We start from the raw sequence: 17,131 nt of genomic DNA, 5'->3' as shown, positions 1-17,131 counted from the left end.
TTAAAATTTTTCATAAAATAATTTTTTACATTTTGCATCAAAAAACAGATTTCAAAATTTTTTTTTACAAAAATGTGCAATAGCTGTGCAGTTTTTAAAGCGTTTATGTACTCATACAATTATTGTAAAAAATTATAAAAAAAAAGAAATAAATAAAATTCATTCATTCGTGGTTGTAGTGAACGAAAACTTAAGATGATAAAATTTTAAATACACTGAACGAAAAAAAGCCAATATTTTATGAACTGGTTGCGATAGAACTTTTTTCTATCTGTTTTTAGAACAGTCATAAGTGTAGCTATCAACCGTTTTAGGGCTGTCCATTCTCTATCGTACACCCTGTATATATTCAGACCTATTCTAAACAAAAATTCTCAAGGAAATGGTTTCGGGAGAAGGGCTCCTATCGGAAAAATGGTGAAAATTTCCATTTTTTTTTGCTTTCCCCATATTCTTAACCATTGAAGAACGAAATCCAAGCTAAAAAATAATGAAATTTTAGGAACTTTTCAGTTGGGAGATTTTTTTCAGAATAGGCCTGATTATGACGATTTCGACTCAACTTCAATTTTTTGAATCGTTATACCTAAGAAACGGTGGGTCTTAGGAAAAAAAGTGTCATGACACTTTTTATATATAATAATCTGGTCTACAATTCTTGCATTGAAATTTTTTTGATAAGACTTACCGTTTTGCTGAAAATCGTGAAAAACCAGTTTTTGTGACCTTTGACCCCCCGTAAATTTTTTTCCACACCTCGGATCGATGAGGACTTTTTAGATTTAATTTATGATGGTGTTTCCAACAATCCTACCAATTTTCAGCTTGCTGGGAATTAATGTAACCTCACCCCCTTATTTTAGTCTAATTTGACCGGACTACTATTCCATCGAATGTTCAGTTAAAAGATTTTTAATCAATGAACAACTTCGCGCTCCAAGCTGATGCTTTGAAGTTCCCTTTGCATTAATATCAAAATTTCACCAATTCTGCCGATAAAGTTGAATATTTTCAATCTTTGGTTCTCTAACTTAAAACGGTTACAGTTCGTAGATGTTTTACCACAGATGTTATTAGATCAATTAAGAATTGTAGAAAATCATAATCAAAATAGATAATAGAAGCTTAGTCCTACCAATTTGGATTATATTTTGCCGTGCGAAAAATGATGCAAAATTTATGAGTTGCGACTCGCAGAGCCAAAGAGCGATCCTTTATATCAAAATTGGACGAAAATCAATCATCTCGCAACCTCTGAAAAAATCTTCGCACGGTCGGAATCTGGAAAAAGACAGCTTTTCAAAATTTGCATGATCTTAATGCATTGAAAAAAAAAATCATTCATATTGAGAACCTCCCAAAATTTAGATTTTGTGAATTATCAAGTCCGTTTTGTTTTAATTCTGTCGCAGAGTTTGAGGTTTTAGATACAATACGATCAATTGAATCTGATGCTCGTATAGAAAATGGGTTGCCAATATACATATGTATATGTATGTACTTCGTAAAAATGCTTTTTGTTTAGTGCACTCTGAATTAAAATAAATAAAAATAAATGTCTTCAGCTTTCCCATTAATCTGGAAAATAACTTAAGACATTCCTTTAACCAAAAAGCCTAACCCTTTTTCTTGCTGAGTTACGTCCTGCATTCTTCCTTGCCTTTCAAAAGTTTTTGAGAAAGTTCTGGCATTGCAAATTTCGGATTAAATAAGTAGGTTCCAGGGTGTACCACAAGGTTCTATTTTAGGACTTTTATTGTTTTGCATATTTATACTCGTAAATGACCTTCCTAATGTTTTGTTTGCTCATGCTACATCTTATATATAGATGATGTTCATATTTATTTATCCCGTTCGCTTGGTCTACAGGAAAACTTCAAAGATTAATGACAATCTCATGGCAATCTCCAAATGGTCTATTGACAATGGTCTAACTTAAAATCCGCTTGAGTTTCAAATCAGCGATATCTTAGAAATATCCACCTTTACTTTAAAGATACTGTTATTAGTCTAGGTCTTAAAATTAACCGGCCGCTTTCGGCAGATTATCATTATCAACTGCATAGTTAGATTGGAGGAATCCACTCCGTGCTACTCTACGTCATTTTCTACCATTATTCCAGTACGTATTGTCCCACTGACTGAAACGGTATGCAAAAGTTCCATTAACTTTGCAACTTCTATGAACGTCCATATTTTGTCGTATTATTATGAAAATCAGCCTGTCAATTAAAATTCAAAAATCTCAAATCATGGATTTATTTTAGACATACTTGATGTGATATATGAGTAAGTACTTGCAAACTCTTCATGACCTGGTATTACTTTATGTGCCTCGTCTTAGTCATTTTTTCTAAGCAAAAGAAAGACAAATTATACGTTTTCTTGAGACTAACCGTCAAAAATAAGCAATTAAAATTCTTCTATCTTAACCTGAGCATACAAATTCTATATAAATTAACTACAACCGCAGCATTGGTTCGATAGTCTACGTACGGTCAATGAAGATAAACGGACTAGAAAAAAAAATAAACTTCATCTTATAGAAGTGCATTTCACGCTTCTTGGTTTGTTGTGCGTTTTTATGTCTATAACCTAGCTGAGATTTGTTAGTAATCAACAATTAAACGACTTAAAGAAGATTGCACATGGGCAAGCAAGCGTAACCTATATTTTCGTTGATGGAAATCCAACCGAGACAAGTTGGTATTAAACAAAAAAAAAAATAATAATAATGATGTAGGTTAATTCAATTATTTCTTTTGTACGAAATAACTTGACAAAACTTTTTAAATTACTCATTTATGTATTTATTTTGAAATCAAGAGAAAGTGTTTAAATCAAAAATAACAAAAACACTATCAAATTGTAATTCAAATCTATATAATTTTGTGTTGCTGGGAGAACAGATTTTCTTTGTGAAATTTTTTGTTTCTGTTTCGTATTTGTATCTAAACAAAAATACATTTGGAGACACGCGACATTGTTTATTATTTTAACTTTGAATTATATATGTATGAATTGTTTTAGTTTGTCTTATAACTGGTACTGCATTGTACGACTGTTCTCTAATTTCGAATTTTTATTTTTGTTTATTTTTAGGGTCTTGAGACCACCAGGTGGCGGTTCTACTGACATTTTCGGCTCAGATGTCCCATCTACTCCGAGAAGTGTAAAGAATCACATGCAATCAAATATCTTTTCGTGTGAAAAGGGTTCAGTGAAAAATAATGGTAAGTTATTGATTTCATTTTTTTTACTATGACTTAATATTAAATTCAATTTTATTTAAATTAAAATGTTTCAATATATAAATGAATGATATGTTGCAAATTTTGATGTTATCGAGATTACAAATTCTGTTGCATACATATTTCGTTATATTGTTTAGTTTTGCAAAACTTTGCATTATTTCTTATCTGCAGTTTTAAGCTATCCTTGATTGCAAAATTATTCGTTTTTAACATATTGAAAACTGATACATCGTTTATATGACGATCTCAGAGTTTTAAGCAGGTCAAAAGAACTTAAGCCACTACAACTTGCCAGGAGACATCTGACAGTGCACGAAATAAAGATTAGAACCGAAACCATTTTCAGGATTAATAAGTGACTATCGTTAAAAATTGAGCCCAAAATATCCACACTTTAAGATTTTACACCATTGTGTTGTGAAATCGTCCAATTCCAATCAAATTAAACCGAAATAACCATTTAGTGCAATATTTTATCAACTATCTCGAAAATTACTTTAAAAACTATGCTAGTGGTCGGCCATCACTGGTTTCTGCAATGCCAAACGTTGTTTAATTCGAGGTGCATGGAATAGTTTCAAGTCTGCTCGGCAATTGAAATTTGAAAACGATTAACCATTTGGAGTTCGACGTGTTAAGTAGCGGAACAAAATAAAAATTTTAGAAGAGAAAGTGTTCAATCTCGATAGTCCAGATGGATTTGGCTGTTATTGGCACGATTAACGAACAGAATTAAAGATTTGTATAGTAAACGCAAACCGCTGGTCGATTCTAACTCGACTAATCTACATGGATGATCGATAACACTGGTTAACAAAATTAAACTTTTTTTTTGTTGCCGAAACAAAAATATACTTTTCGGAAGGTTTTCGGTGTGCTGAACTCAAATCCGAAGTCAAAAAAAATTAATCAGCTCTCGGTTTTGAAATATTACCGTTAGAAAATGCAGTACTTCGGACCTTATTCTTTTATATAAGGAAAATTGTTTGAGCATATTTAGTAACGGATTTTATAAGAACTATTTTCCACCTTTTGAAATCCGTTTAAATCTTTCCGATATCTTTTTTACTGTCCGAGATATCCTCAGTTGTTTGGTATTTTTATAAATTTTATAATGTCATTATCTCCTTTATGATATATGAAGCCAAACCCACTTACTTCATTTTAAGATATCTCGGGCAATACAAAAGATATTGAAAAGATTTAAACAGATACCGGAAGTTCTTATAGAAACCGTTACTAAATATGCTCAAACAACTTTCCTTAAACAAAAGATAAAGGTCCGAAGAACTCAAAAAAACGTTTTTTTGCATTTTCTAATGGTAATATCTCAAAAACGGGAGCTGAGTAGTTGTTTCTGACTTCGGATTCGAGTTCAGCACACCAAAAACCTTCAGAAAAGTATATTTTTGTTTCGGCAACAAAACCCTTGTAAACCAGTGTAATACAAAAACAGCAGTCTGGAAAAACATTCCCCAATCATCACTTTATAACAGTCACCACAACGAATCATTGCATTACATGATATCAGAGGCAAGTGGACAAATTATGATCTTTCAGAAAATATGACTAAGACCAAAAGCAGCAAGCGGTTCTAAACCTTTTTTGTGCACTGTATGTAGAAATAAATACTTATTGAACCATGATCTAGTTTACAATTGAATTGAACAGCTGACAGTCGTGAAAATTACAATAGTACACAATTATAGACAACGAATCTCATTGCGGATGTTTTTTTTTGTAAATCCTAATAGCTTTACCTAAAAAAAAAACCTAACAGACATTGCTAATGTGATTAAAAGTGGGTACCGCTTTTTTTGCCGTTTACTATTGGAGCGATTATAATCGCTGAAGATAATTGTCTTCAAAACTTAGTTTAGGGTTTGGGTGATTACCTATACTAAAAAATTTTCGATTTTGATTTTTTGCATATTTGGAGTTATGGCATTGTCTCTGATTTATTCTCATTTATTTTTTTAGCCTAAGTCTTCACAAATAAGTCAGACAATTCCAAAACATTTTTTAATTTTTTTTTTTTTCATTTTTATATGCAAATTGCTTTATTTAGTGTTTCACTCTCTAACTCAGTAGTATGAAAAATGTAGTTAAGGCCTTTACGAGATTATGGGCAGTATAAGGATCTAAAACCAATGATTACCTTTTTATAACCAGCATTTTTTTATATGTATTACAAATTAAAAATTACAAATTAAAAAAAAATTATTGTAAATAAAAAAAATTGCAATAAAAAAAAATCAATCAAAACAAACGTTTTCTGCATTAAAAAAAAATTTGCATCAATAGTAAAATTTGTATTAAAATTAATTAAAATTTGTTTAAAAAAATGATATTGTAAATAAAAATATTTTGTATGAAAATATTTGGCACAAAAATTAAAAACTTTTTGCATTAAAAATCAAAACCATAATATTCACCGAATTTCCTTCTTCTTTGATTATTTCCCCTTCCATAAGCTATTTTAACCCACGAAACAGTAAAATTTACTTTATTAAAGTTAACCCTTTCGGGACGCAATTCACTTGTTTGAACTTATATAGTTAACATGTGTACCATGCGTCCCGAAAGGGGGTGAATAAAAGACCAAATAGTCAAAATTGTAAGAAATTCGCCGAATATTATTAAATAAATATTCCGTACATACATTTTGTATTGAATTTCTTCTTATGCTAAAAGCTTTTAATTGCATTAAATGTATGTTGGTAAAATATCAAAATTAAAAAAATTCATAAATTTTATATCTAAAAATAATCAAAAACATTTATTTTGTTAGACACGAACTTTTTGCTTGATATTTTTACAAAATATTTGGTAGGTACTTCGAAGTGCTAGTTACTCCATTTAAAATCAAAGATTGTGCAACAAAAACAAAAAAAAAACCCAAAGTAGTTACACCGTCTGACTAATTTAGCTTAAATCAAGATAATATAATTATTTGGTTTCGCTTTTGATGTTCTTTCCATTAAACATAATATAAATATAAAAAAAAATGGTTGAATATTAATGCGTATTGATTTTATTTGTTTATTTCCTTCCTTTTTTTCTGTCTTTATTTACAGTCCGACAAGGAGCTCACAGATTCTATTTCATTGGTATAATAAAAACAATCATTTATTTAATGTCTTCAAAAAAAAAAAATTACTTAACATAGTTGTAATTTTAACATCACCATGTTACGTTTGTTACGCATTCAATGGTTGAAATTTCAACTTTAATCAATTAAAAATAGGGATTTAAATTTTACACAATTTATAGGGAGTTATGTGTTGTGCAAAACACTGTTTTCCGTAAATAACAATCACAAACAAAAAATTAACAAAATTCTATGATTTTTAAAACATACAAGTAATCCAGTCAAATAAGGGTTTAACCTCGGAATGAATGTTAGTAGAAATTTTTTTTGCTCAATATCTTCCTTTTGCCATTCTATAACATATCTCAAAAGTCTAGAAAAATCTCATGTCCGCTTGTCGCGATTTCAAGGTCAAATCGCGAAATGCAGATTTTCAAAATTAGCAAAAATAGGCTATGGTATTATATACACATATGATACATGATTTCAAGCTATTTTTTAATGCTGATTTCAAAAAATCAAAAATCAAGACAATCTGACGTCTCTGGAAAAAGTTATACCTGTTTTTCATCTGTCAACTCATATTATTATAACAGTTGCAAACTTACTGCCGACAAACATTTAAAAGTTATGGTAGATGAACCAAATTTTGCATGAAGATTTTAGAATCCATCATTATTAAAAATCAAAACAATCCATTACAAAAAATATATATACCTACGAAATAATGGTATTTTTTTATGGAGCGGCAAATTTTAGGATATGCACTAAAGAAGATTCTTGTTCATCTAAGGAATAAGTGCTAATAGGCTAATTTTTTTCATTTTAATCTTTGTTTGGATATTCTTAAACTTCCCTCAAAAATCTAAAAAAATCTCATGTCCGCAAGTCCTAATTTTTTTGGTTTGAAAATAAGGTGCATATTTTAAAAAATTAATAAGAAAAGTTTAAATTTGTATATGTATACCAACATAAGCGACATGATTTAAAGGTATTTTTTAACACTTATTCCAACAAAACTCACAAACAAGTCAACCTGACCATCCCTGAAAAGTAATGCACCTTATTCATGTTGATCTGACACAAATATCTGAAGTGAAGTTTTTCAATCTTTTAAAATCTGCACCTTATTTTCAAACCAAGAAAATTAGGACTTGCGGACATGAGATTTTTTTTAGATTTTTGAGGGTAGTTAAAGAATATCCAAACAAAGATTAAAATGAAAAAAATAGCCTATTAGCACTTATTCCTAAGATGAACAAGAATCTTCTTTAGTGCATATCCTAAAATTTGCCGCTCCATAAAAAAATACCATTATTTCGTAGGTATATATATTTTTTGTAATGGATTGTTTTGATTTTTAATAATGATGGATTCTAAAATCTTCATGCAAAATTTGGTTCATCTACCATAACTTTTAAGGGTTTGTCGGCAGTAAGTTTGCAACTGTTATAATAATATGAGTTGACAGATGAAAAACAGGTATAACTTTTTCCAGAGACGTCAGATTGTCTTGATTTTTGATTTTTTGGAATCAGCATTAAAAAATAGCTTGAAATCATGTATCATATGTGTATATAATACCATAGCCTATTTTTGCTAATTTTGAAAATCTGCATTTCGCGATTTGACCTTGAAATCGCGACAAGCGGACATGAGATTTTTCTAGACTTTTGAGATATGTTATAGAATGGCAAAAGGAAGATATTGAGCAAAAAAAATTTCTACTAACATTCATTCCGAGATTTACCCCTTTTTTCTCCTTATTTTACTGTATTAAAGCACAAAACACCGAAACATTTTACAAAAAAATGTATGACCATAATATTGATACATTTAAAAAGAAAATCTAGTTTTATATCAAATAGAAGCTGCACCTATCGAGTCCAAATTTTATAACATTATTTTTAAAAACTTTGTGTATATGGAGGGCTAAAAGCTGAAGTGAACCAGGTCACAAAAAGTGATTTCGGAGATATACCAAATTAAAGTAAAAACGTTTCCATTGATTCTTATGTTGAATATTTTTTTTTCGAAAAATTGACAATTTGAATCGAAACACTTATTTATCTCGTTACCGAAGCAATATTTTTTCTTGAAACTTCTAGAACATCAACTTTATCATGAGTCGTTAAGACCCACCAAGTTTCAAGAAAAATGATTGCTTCTTCAATGAGATAAACTGGAAACAATCGTCAATACGTCCTCTCCGTTACTTTGGAATGGCCGATTTGTAGAAAAAAAATATGGTCTTAATTTGATAGGCTAACAACTTTGATGCTATCTTCAAAGAAGAATGCTCTGCCCAAAAAATGCCCGATAAAATGTGACCTATATGTCTTGAAAAGCATTAATTGTAGATAACAAATATAAATTTTTGGATCTTTTGTTTTTAGACTTATTTGAGACAATTTTGAAGTAAATGTTTTCTTGAACAATTTTGATTAGATTATCAAAAAAAAGTTATATCTTGTCCATAATTCATAATTTAATTTCGAGCTTTCGATAATTTGATGGGAAGGGCCCGATATTTTACAAAACCTTTACATAAGACCTACTTTTGAATATACTTCCTATGTTTGTTCTCCTTTTTAAGAAAATCATACTTATAGAATTGAAAATGTTCAAAGAAGATTTATTCGCTTCGCCTTACGAGTCCATCCGTAAAAAAACGGATTCAACTATGCCGCTAACCAAGACCGTCTGAATAGAATTGGACTGCAATCCTTAGCCAAGTGTGCGTCCATTAAAAACGCATTATTCACTCTGCTTCCCTTCTACGCGAAATCAACTTAAACACAAATCCCCGATTCTTTCGCTTCCACCCGTTATTTTACCTTTCCCATCATCAAACCAATTATGGCCACTTTGAATCTATGTCCAGAATGACTTTAATATACATAAGTAAATCGTCACTTAGAACAACTCTCAGCACTAATCCTTCCCCTCCAGTTCCCCTTATATGAACACCACCATCTTAAACCCAGAACAAACTTACCTTAGGGCTCGGTCTTAATCAACAACGAAAAAAAAACTATAACAAGGTCCAAAAAAAAAATTAGGGACCTTATTGCGAGTGTCGTTTGTCTATCGATAAACGACTTTTATCGCATTCAAAGTTAAACGACACTCTCAATAAAGGTCTTAATTAAGTAAGTCTAAGTTGGTTTTAATTAGTTTTTAAGTTATAGCCTCTACTAAGCTTAAATAAATATCTGCAAATTTTTCGTTGCCATAGAGTCAAACTAGAGAAAGAAAAACTAAGAGATTACCCTTTGCACTATGAGTTAAGGGTTTCCCTTGATACGCCTAATTTATAAAAAAAAAAAAAAAAAACAATTAATCATAAAAAAATCTCTTAATCCCGTTGTTCATAAATTTCAGTTAATCGCAATGCATAAAATTAATCATTTGTAAACTAAAAAATAAAATTTCTCTTCTCTTCTGTAGCTAAAAGAAAAAGAATGATTAAAGACAACGCCCTATTTAACTAAAGTTGATTTGAATAGCCCATAAAAGTTTAGCACACATCTTTGAATTTTCCCATCATATAACATCCAACTTAACTTAGCATGAGTAGATATTTCACAACAATTGTTTTCTTTGCTGCGAATGAAAGTGTTAAATGGATAAGTCCCAGGTTAACTTAAACTAACATTCAATGGAAAGTATGGTCTCTGCTGCCACTCTATTCTTTGGCGGCATTGTTCACTTTGGTCAAGAAACACAAGGCTTTTGTGTCATTTGATATAGGATCAAAGCTGCGGGCAACTCATTTTAATTTCGCACCCAACTTTATATGTATGTAATGTACCAATGTGGTTTGACTAACACAATTTTTTATGATCAGCACCTGCAGGTGCAGATTTGTTTGCAGTGTGGAAAAGTGGAATTAGAAAGGAGATAGGTTGTGCTTATTCCTCTTTCAGATTACACAAAACTGATCATGTAACCTAGTTGAAGAACCTAATTTCATAATATACATAATAGCTCCACTGTACTAATATGTATTTCTGCACAAAATGTTGTCAAAAATGTACTTCAATTTTTGAATCACTTAAAAAACCAGTGCAAGAACCAAAAAATTGATATGTACTCAATTTATTTATGCATGAATTACATTATTACTCTATAACATATTTGTAGCAAATTTATATTAATGACACAAAATATTGTACAAAATAGAAATTTAATTGAATTTTTTAATTTTTCCAGGTGATCAGCCACGTCGGGGTCAAAAGAATACAGACTCTTATACTCGTCTGTTTGGTGATGTAGATCGTCCATTTACACCAGCCAAGAATCACATGAAGAGTAATCTTGGCTTTAGTGGAAATAATGCCGCTGCAGAAAATGGTAACGGCAATAATGCTACAGCCAATGGTAATGGACATCATGCTAGCAATGGAAGAAATGGTAAATTCGAAAATGGTGGCTCGTCATCATCGGCATCGTCAGTTTCCTCTTCCACTGAAAACTTAAAGATGAATGGCCTCTCAAAGACAGGTGAAAAATTTCGTTTATTTTCTGCATGTTTAAATAAGCACATTTTTTTCTTTTTGAAAATATGTAATAAATAATGCAAACATAATGAGATGCAGTTGCTTTAATATAAGGTTATATTCTAGCATTGCACATTATTTGTAAAAAATCAAAGTCAGTAGAAGTCAATGAACAAAATAAAGGGATTTAGGCATTCGAATTTTTAAAACTTCGAATGAGCACAAAATGAAAGTAGAAATTACAAATTCTCATCCGAAACTTTTTAATTTTTTATGTTTCTATGACAATTTAAAATATTATCGGTTAGCTTATGTAATTTCTTTGAAGAATAGAGGGTTTCCTATAAGGACGATATGTTTTAAAATTAAATAAAAATCGAAAAAAAGTGAAACTTATGGCAATTATGTTTTTTGTTTGTAATGTTTATAACTACAAGCTATTCCAGCAAAGAAAAAAAATATATCAATATTCAACAAAAAAGTGTGTCCACGTACCAGCATCCAACAAAGAACCGCTGAGTGAGATGGTCTTATCACCTCTCCTTTTAAAGTTATTGGTCAACAAACTGCCACTAGACATAGAGGGAAAATATTTCAAGATTATTGTCTACGGGGATGATGTAGATTTTGCCGTTTCTGGCAAGTACTCACAGATCCTTGCTGAACTACTACAAACAGCTTCAAATAAGCTTATAAACTGGGCTAACAAAAAAAGTAAATTGGATATAAATCCCCACAAAAAAGAACTTGCCCTCTTCACGAGGAAATGCAAGATTCTGAACTTCAAAACCACCGTCAACTAAAGATGCTTTATCCAATCAAGCTTAACAGCTAGGACTCATTTTCAATAGAAAACTGACTTTAGGAAAGAGTTAAAAAATCCAATGTGGAACTCTTTTCATGCAAAAAAAAAATGGTCCTTTTCACCTAACATTGCTCACTGGTTGCACACCTCGGTTATAAGATCGGTACTTACGAGTACATACGGGGTGGTTGTAAAGTGGACCGCACTGAACCAAACAATACAATGAACAAAACAATAAAGAAACTTATCAAAGTCCAAAGTATGTGCATAAGCGGCGCGCTAAGGTCAACCCCTCGGACGCCCTCATACTAATAGATATCACACACCAAGACATCTATAGCAAATTCAACGACTCGTCTCAAAGCAACTTCACAAAGAACCAGCAACCATTTTGGCTGCTCTTACATTCTAAATACCTTCAGATTCACCCCGAATCACTTAGACTACGCCCTTCTCCAATTGGTGATCGAAAATAATTTTCAGATTTTTATTCCTTCCAGAACGGTATTGGAGCAATAACTCTTTTATTTTACACTGATGCTTCAAAGACCAATGAAGGTGTAGAAAGTGACTTATTTTCAGAAAAAAAAACTGAATCTCAGTCTATTCTTCTGCCAACCAGAGTATATAGCGTGTTCCAGAGCATGTAGCGTGTTCCAAGTGGAAATTGTGCCATTAACTAAGTTTTATCTTGGTTCAGAGAAAACAATACCGATATTCTGATCTTCTTGGACCAGCCAGGTGGCTGGTCCTCTGTCTCTAGAAAATTGATCACGGTCCTAGACTATCAAACATCTCTAATGGAGACATGTAAACAGTACAACATTCACCTCACGACCAAAAAGAAACATAGGTATACCATTGCTAAATGTAAACTTTTTCTAAAGTAGACGCATTATAGAAAAATATACTAAAGAGAAAACTAAGCTAAGGACTCATAGCAATACTTGCCTGGCAACCAAACAAATACGGCCATGTATAGACTTGAAACGTTAAAACTGTTTGTTGAATTTGAATCCACTTCATATTAGCTCCAACCTAGGTGTTCTAACAGGACACTGTTTAATAGGAAGATACGTCAAAAGACTCGACGCGGCGTGCTATCGACCTTTGTAGGAGTTGCATGGACGAAGAAGAAGAGGAAATTGTTCAACAGTTTCTATGCACCTGCTCAATAAAAGAACACTTCATCTACAAAAGTTCTTCTATGTAAATACTATTTTTATGATGTAATGAAAACGGGCAATGAAAGTCTATCACTATTCATTAGAAGCTCCGAGTTTTTAGACTGGTGAGTTCCAAACCAGGCAGTCTTTTGTGTCATCACAATAGACCCATGAGGTCTAAGTGAATGGGGTCGCTCAATAGCAACTTTAATCTAATGGTGTTTTCGTTTGTTAAATTTATTTTTGATCTAAATCTGTTAAAATAACAATTTTTGATCTGTTCAACTGCAATTAAGTAGTCACAAAAACAGTTTTTTGACAGATTTAGATCAAAAAAATAAATTGATTTTTTTACCAAACCAAAACACCATAACCTAACCTAGGTTGGAAAAAACAATAATTTAAAAAAAATGTTAATTGTTAGTTTCTTTGCCTAAGTTTTGGTTGTTTTCAGTTCCTGTTGCGGTTCCAGAACACTTGACTCGAAAATAAATGAAAATTTTAAGATCAAGATAGTTTTTGTCAACTCAGTATATCAGTTTAAAAATACAATCAAATAAATATTTAGTTTTTGACTTTTAAGTGAGAATTAATTTTGTTTTTCTATAAAATATCAAGAATTTATTAAGTTTTTATTTTATTTTCTGTTGTGCTTTTTTATTCAACGCAACAACGCACATTCAAAATTGTATAAATTTATCTTTTTTGCACGCTGCAAGTATTTTACCGTAAGATGAGTGGTAGTAAGTAAACAATCACTAAAATTTTCTAACATGTTTGTTTACATTACATAGTTTATTATTTTATTTTCACTTATTTCTCATCTTACCACACACAACTACAATACACGCATTCCCCACCACGAACAAATCCAAATTTTTATTTTTGTTTTTTTTACCAAAACACATTAATTGAACGCATCTCTGATCGCACCAATCGATTAATGTTGCAGAACTCGATGAAACATCTGTTGTTTCCTCTTCACCACGACGTTTAATTGAAAGTGGTATATCAAAAGATGAAAAGATCATCATATCCAATGATAGTCCTTCAGCGAGAAGTTCATCATCAATCAAAATAACAGAGAAAACATTAATTGGTGGTGGCGATGGTGGGTCCTCACGCTCACCATCACGACGCACACTCATGAACAGCTCTGAAGACTCAAGATCTGAATTGACAACTTCAACTTCGTTTTCTCAGAAGTCCACTAGTGCAACTAGTGGATCAAATAAATCTTCCACTTCACGAAATCCGATTACAGGATTGGGTCTTGGAGCTGAAGGTCTTAAATCTCGTCGAAATGTCTATCGTAGAGGTATATTTTAACTTTGATTAATATAATTTTTTCTATAATGGAAACATTTTTTTTGTTAAAAGTGTTTTGCATTAATTCAAGTTCTAAGTCCTACTTTTTTTTTTAATTTCTTGGTATAGTATAGTTATTTATCTGTATATATATTATTTTTTTTGCATGAAACCAAAACCCGAGGATCCAAACCATCAATAGAAACATTTCTTTAAAATACAGTTTTTGTAGTTTTAGTCAAGCAAACACCCATTAGGTACCATATTTTGATAAGTTTCCGAAGGACACAAACTTGCATAGGTCTTTCCATGCATTGGATCTTTATCTTTAGATGTTTTAAAAAATAAAGGGACATGAATGTGTTAAAGATCGATAAGGTTCACTTGTCCCTGGTTTAAGTATTCTTTTCACGTTTGTCTCGTAGTCTAAGACTAGAGGTATAACCAAATTATTAGAACGTAGGTTTAGAAATTAAAGCATCGTAGGTTATTTTGACCTTAGGTTTTTATTCATTTTATTTTGAATTTTTAATTGCAAATGAAATATTCATGGCATTTATAAAATCTATCACGACTTGAAGAGGGGTGGTTACCTATTGAAGCCGAATCCTTTTTAGTTTTGTGTCATTAATTTCGTCTTAAATTCATAATTCTACCAAGTATCTTTTGAAATAAACTTCTTTCTCATAGCGCTCGATTTCATGAAATACGTACCAGAACTTCTGATATAGGCACATTAAATATGTTTTCGAAGATTCTACCAATGGATAGAATTGCTACATACGAGCATCTAAATTGCTTCAATTGAAGGTTTTTACAGAGAACATTCGACTGAACCAAATAAGGGACTCGATTGTATCAAGTAAGGTGCTGTTCATTCATATCTTTTTCAAAAATCTCTTAAGCAATCCCTTAATTCATTTCATCATCGTTACTAATTTTACATCTCCAACCAGCTCGGTCCCTATCTTACTGTCTCCAGTTACGCACATCAAGTTGGTTTATGTTGTTCTCCAACTGAGCGCGACACGTTTAGGTCTTCATCTTCTACATTCCCTATCTGAGTTGGAAACGTAAACTCGACTCGCTTGTGCTTCGGTGTTCATACGCTCCACATAACCCAGCCATCTTAACCGCTGAATTGTCAGCGTTCTGAACAGTATGATGTAGCTGTCGTATAGGGTATAGTTCGTGTTTGTATCTTCTTTTCCACTCTCCGCCGATGCACACTGGACGGCAAATTACACGAATAATCTCTCTCAAACCAAAGGTTTCATCCGCTCGTGTCAAAACCAATTCTTACGCCTCATGAGATAATTAAGGGCTTTTTTGGTTCTTTAAGAGAGGGCTTTACTGCCTAGTCCGAATAAACAGCGATTGGCAAGAGTGATTCTTCACGTTATCTCTGCACTGATGTCATTGTGCGATGTTATAGTGGATACCAAGTTTACAAAGTCTCTCTCTTCTTCAAAATTTTATCTGTCCATTGCGATTTTCTGAAGGAGTCGGTGTTGTTGTACCTCTCTTCACGATGCCAGCATATACTTTGTTACTGTATCATTCACTGCCAAACTCATTTTTGCCGCCTCCATCTCAATACCAGCAAACGCACCACTGACCGCTCGCTTCGATCTGCCGATAATATCAATGTCATTCGTGAAGTAAAACGGACTCTTGAAAAATTGTGCCACTGGTGCTGACTTCTGAGTTGCGCACAATTACTGCAAGCAAGATGTTAACGCATCGCTTTGTCGTAAACATTTCTCGACATCAATGGCTTCGGTGATGTTCTAGCTAACTTTGACGGAGCAGCGAGAATTCTCCATAATCATCTTTCACAAGTGAGTTTGGCAGGGAAGCCAAGACGCGATATGGCTCTATATAGCTCGTCTCTATTTATGCTATCATAAGCGACTTTAATTAGTTCACCAAGTTTTGCAAATTTAAATGCTAAAAATCAAAAACAGGATATTTCTTAGTAATTTTTCCTCAGTGTTTCTAATTATATTTCCACACAAAATTGGACTATATTTTATATTTTTTGCAATATTTTTCTTTTGTTGGATAAATTCTAAAATTATATTTCTAAAATATAACAAGGATTATATCATCACTCGTGATTGCTAAAAATTTGTTAAATATTTTGTATTTTTAGTAAGAAAAAAATAACATTTTGTAAACAAAGGAGAACGTTTCTAATTATTTTGCCACCACTGTATGTGGTAGGCAACATTGTGGTGACCAAACGAACCAATTTCCTTGTTCTTCAATAAGCTAAAAATATCAGAAGGGAAAATTTGAACACAAAGATGCTGTTGTATATTATTACAATTCCTTTTTTATTAGGAAACAAGCGCATGAGTGAAAATAAGAATTAAAAAATCGGTTCACAGCTCTTCTTTCTTTAATACCTGCTTTGCCTTAGCCAATTGTATGCTATTATTCATGATTTGATATTTTTATTTATTTATTTAGTATTTTTCTTGTTTAATATTTACATACAAAACTTTACCTTTTTAAAATCGTTACCAATTACCTAGGAATACACTACCCAAAAAATAAATAAAATGTACCCTACAAAATACTTAATTTTATTTTGAATATTTTTAATTTATTTCTTTTTCTAAATTAATTTCTCGATTTTTTTTTTAGATGGTAACCCTGTCACTGGAGAAGGATATAAACCAGCTGGCGCTGAAATTAATACAACCATCCCAAGTCTAAATGGTGCCAACCAAGTGATTAACAAAAATCGCATTCCACCTGGTGGCTTTTCTTCCGGACTCTGGTAGATAAGATTCAATGGCGGATCCATCATAAATTTTGTCACAATAAAAAATAACAAATTAAAATATTTTTAAAAAATATTAAAAGAAAAAAAAATTATAAAATAAACAACAACATTTGCTAAAACCAATATTATATAAAAAAAAAAATAATAATTAAAACAAAAAATAGTTATAACGCGGAATGCATTTAGAAATGAAAAAAAAAAAAAAACACCA

At 31.6% G+C, this 17,131-nt stretch overlaps 1 protein-coding gene across 7 annotated transcripts in view; it reads left to right on the top strand.

Annotated features, from left to right (window-relative positions):
- LOC129914237 (microtubule-associated protein Jupiter) overlaps positions 1-17,131 on the top strand; it is a 51,539-nt gene extending 34,408 nt beyond the window's left edge. The window contains exons 1-7 of one of the 7 annotated variants that reach the window (XM_055993390.1): positions 2,949-3,014; positions 3,103-3,233; positions 6,332-6,364; positions 10,561-10,851; positions 13,538-13,561; positions 13,771-14,136; positions 16,779-17,131. In XM_055993390.1, coding sequence (XP_055849365.1) covers positions 3,013-3,014; positions 3,103-3,233; positions 6,332-6,364; positions 10,561-10,851; positions 13,538-13,561; positions 13,771-14,136; positions 16,779-16,918 — 987 coding nt within the window. In that variant the 5' untranslated portion in view covers positions 2,949-3,012 and the 3' untranslated portion in view covers positions 16,919-17,131. Of the gene's footprint in view, positions 1-2,948; positions 3,015-3,102; positions 3,234-6,331; positions 6,365-10,560; positions 10,852-13,537; positions 13,562-13,770; positions 14,137-16,778 lie in introns of those variants that run through there. The other 6 variants (XM_055993387.1, XM_055993391.1, XM_055993389.1 and 3 more) reach the window with 6 other exon arrangements.

The sequence above is a fragment of the Episyrphus balteatus genome, chromosome 3 (genome assembly GCF_945859705.1).
Source record: "Episyrphus balteatus chromosome 3, idEpiBalt1.1, whole genome shotgun sequence".
In the NCBI taxonomy this organism is placed as follows: domain Eukaryota; kingdom Metazoa; phylum Arthropoda; class Insecta; order Diptera; family Syrphidae; genus Episyrphus; species Episyrphus balteatus.
The sequence above is the reverse complement of the archived record's forward strand: the minus strand, read 5'-3'. Positions and strand labels throughout refer to the sequence as shown.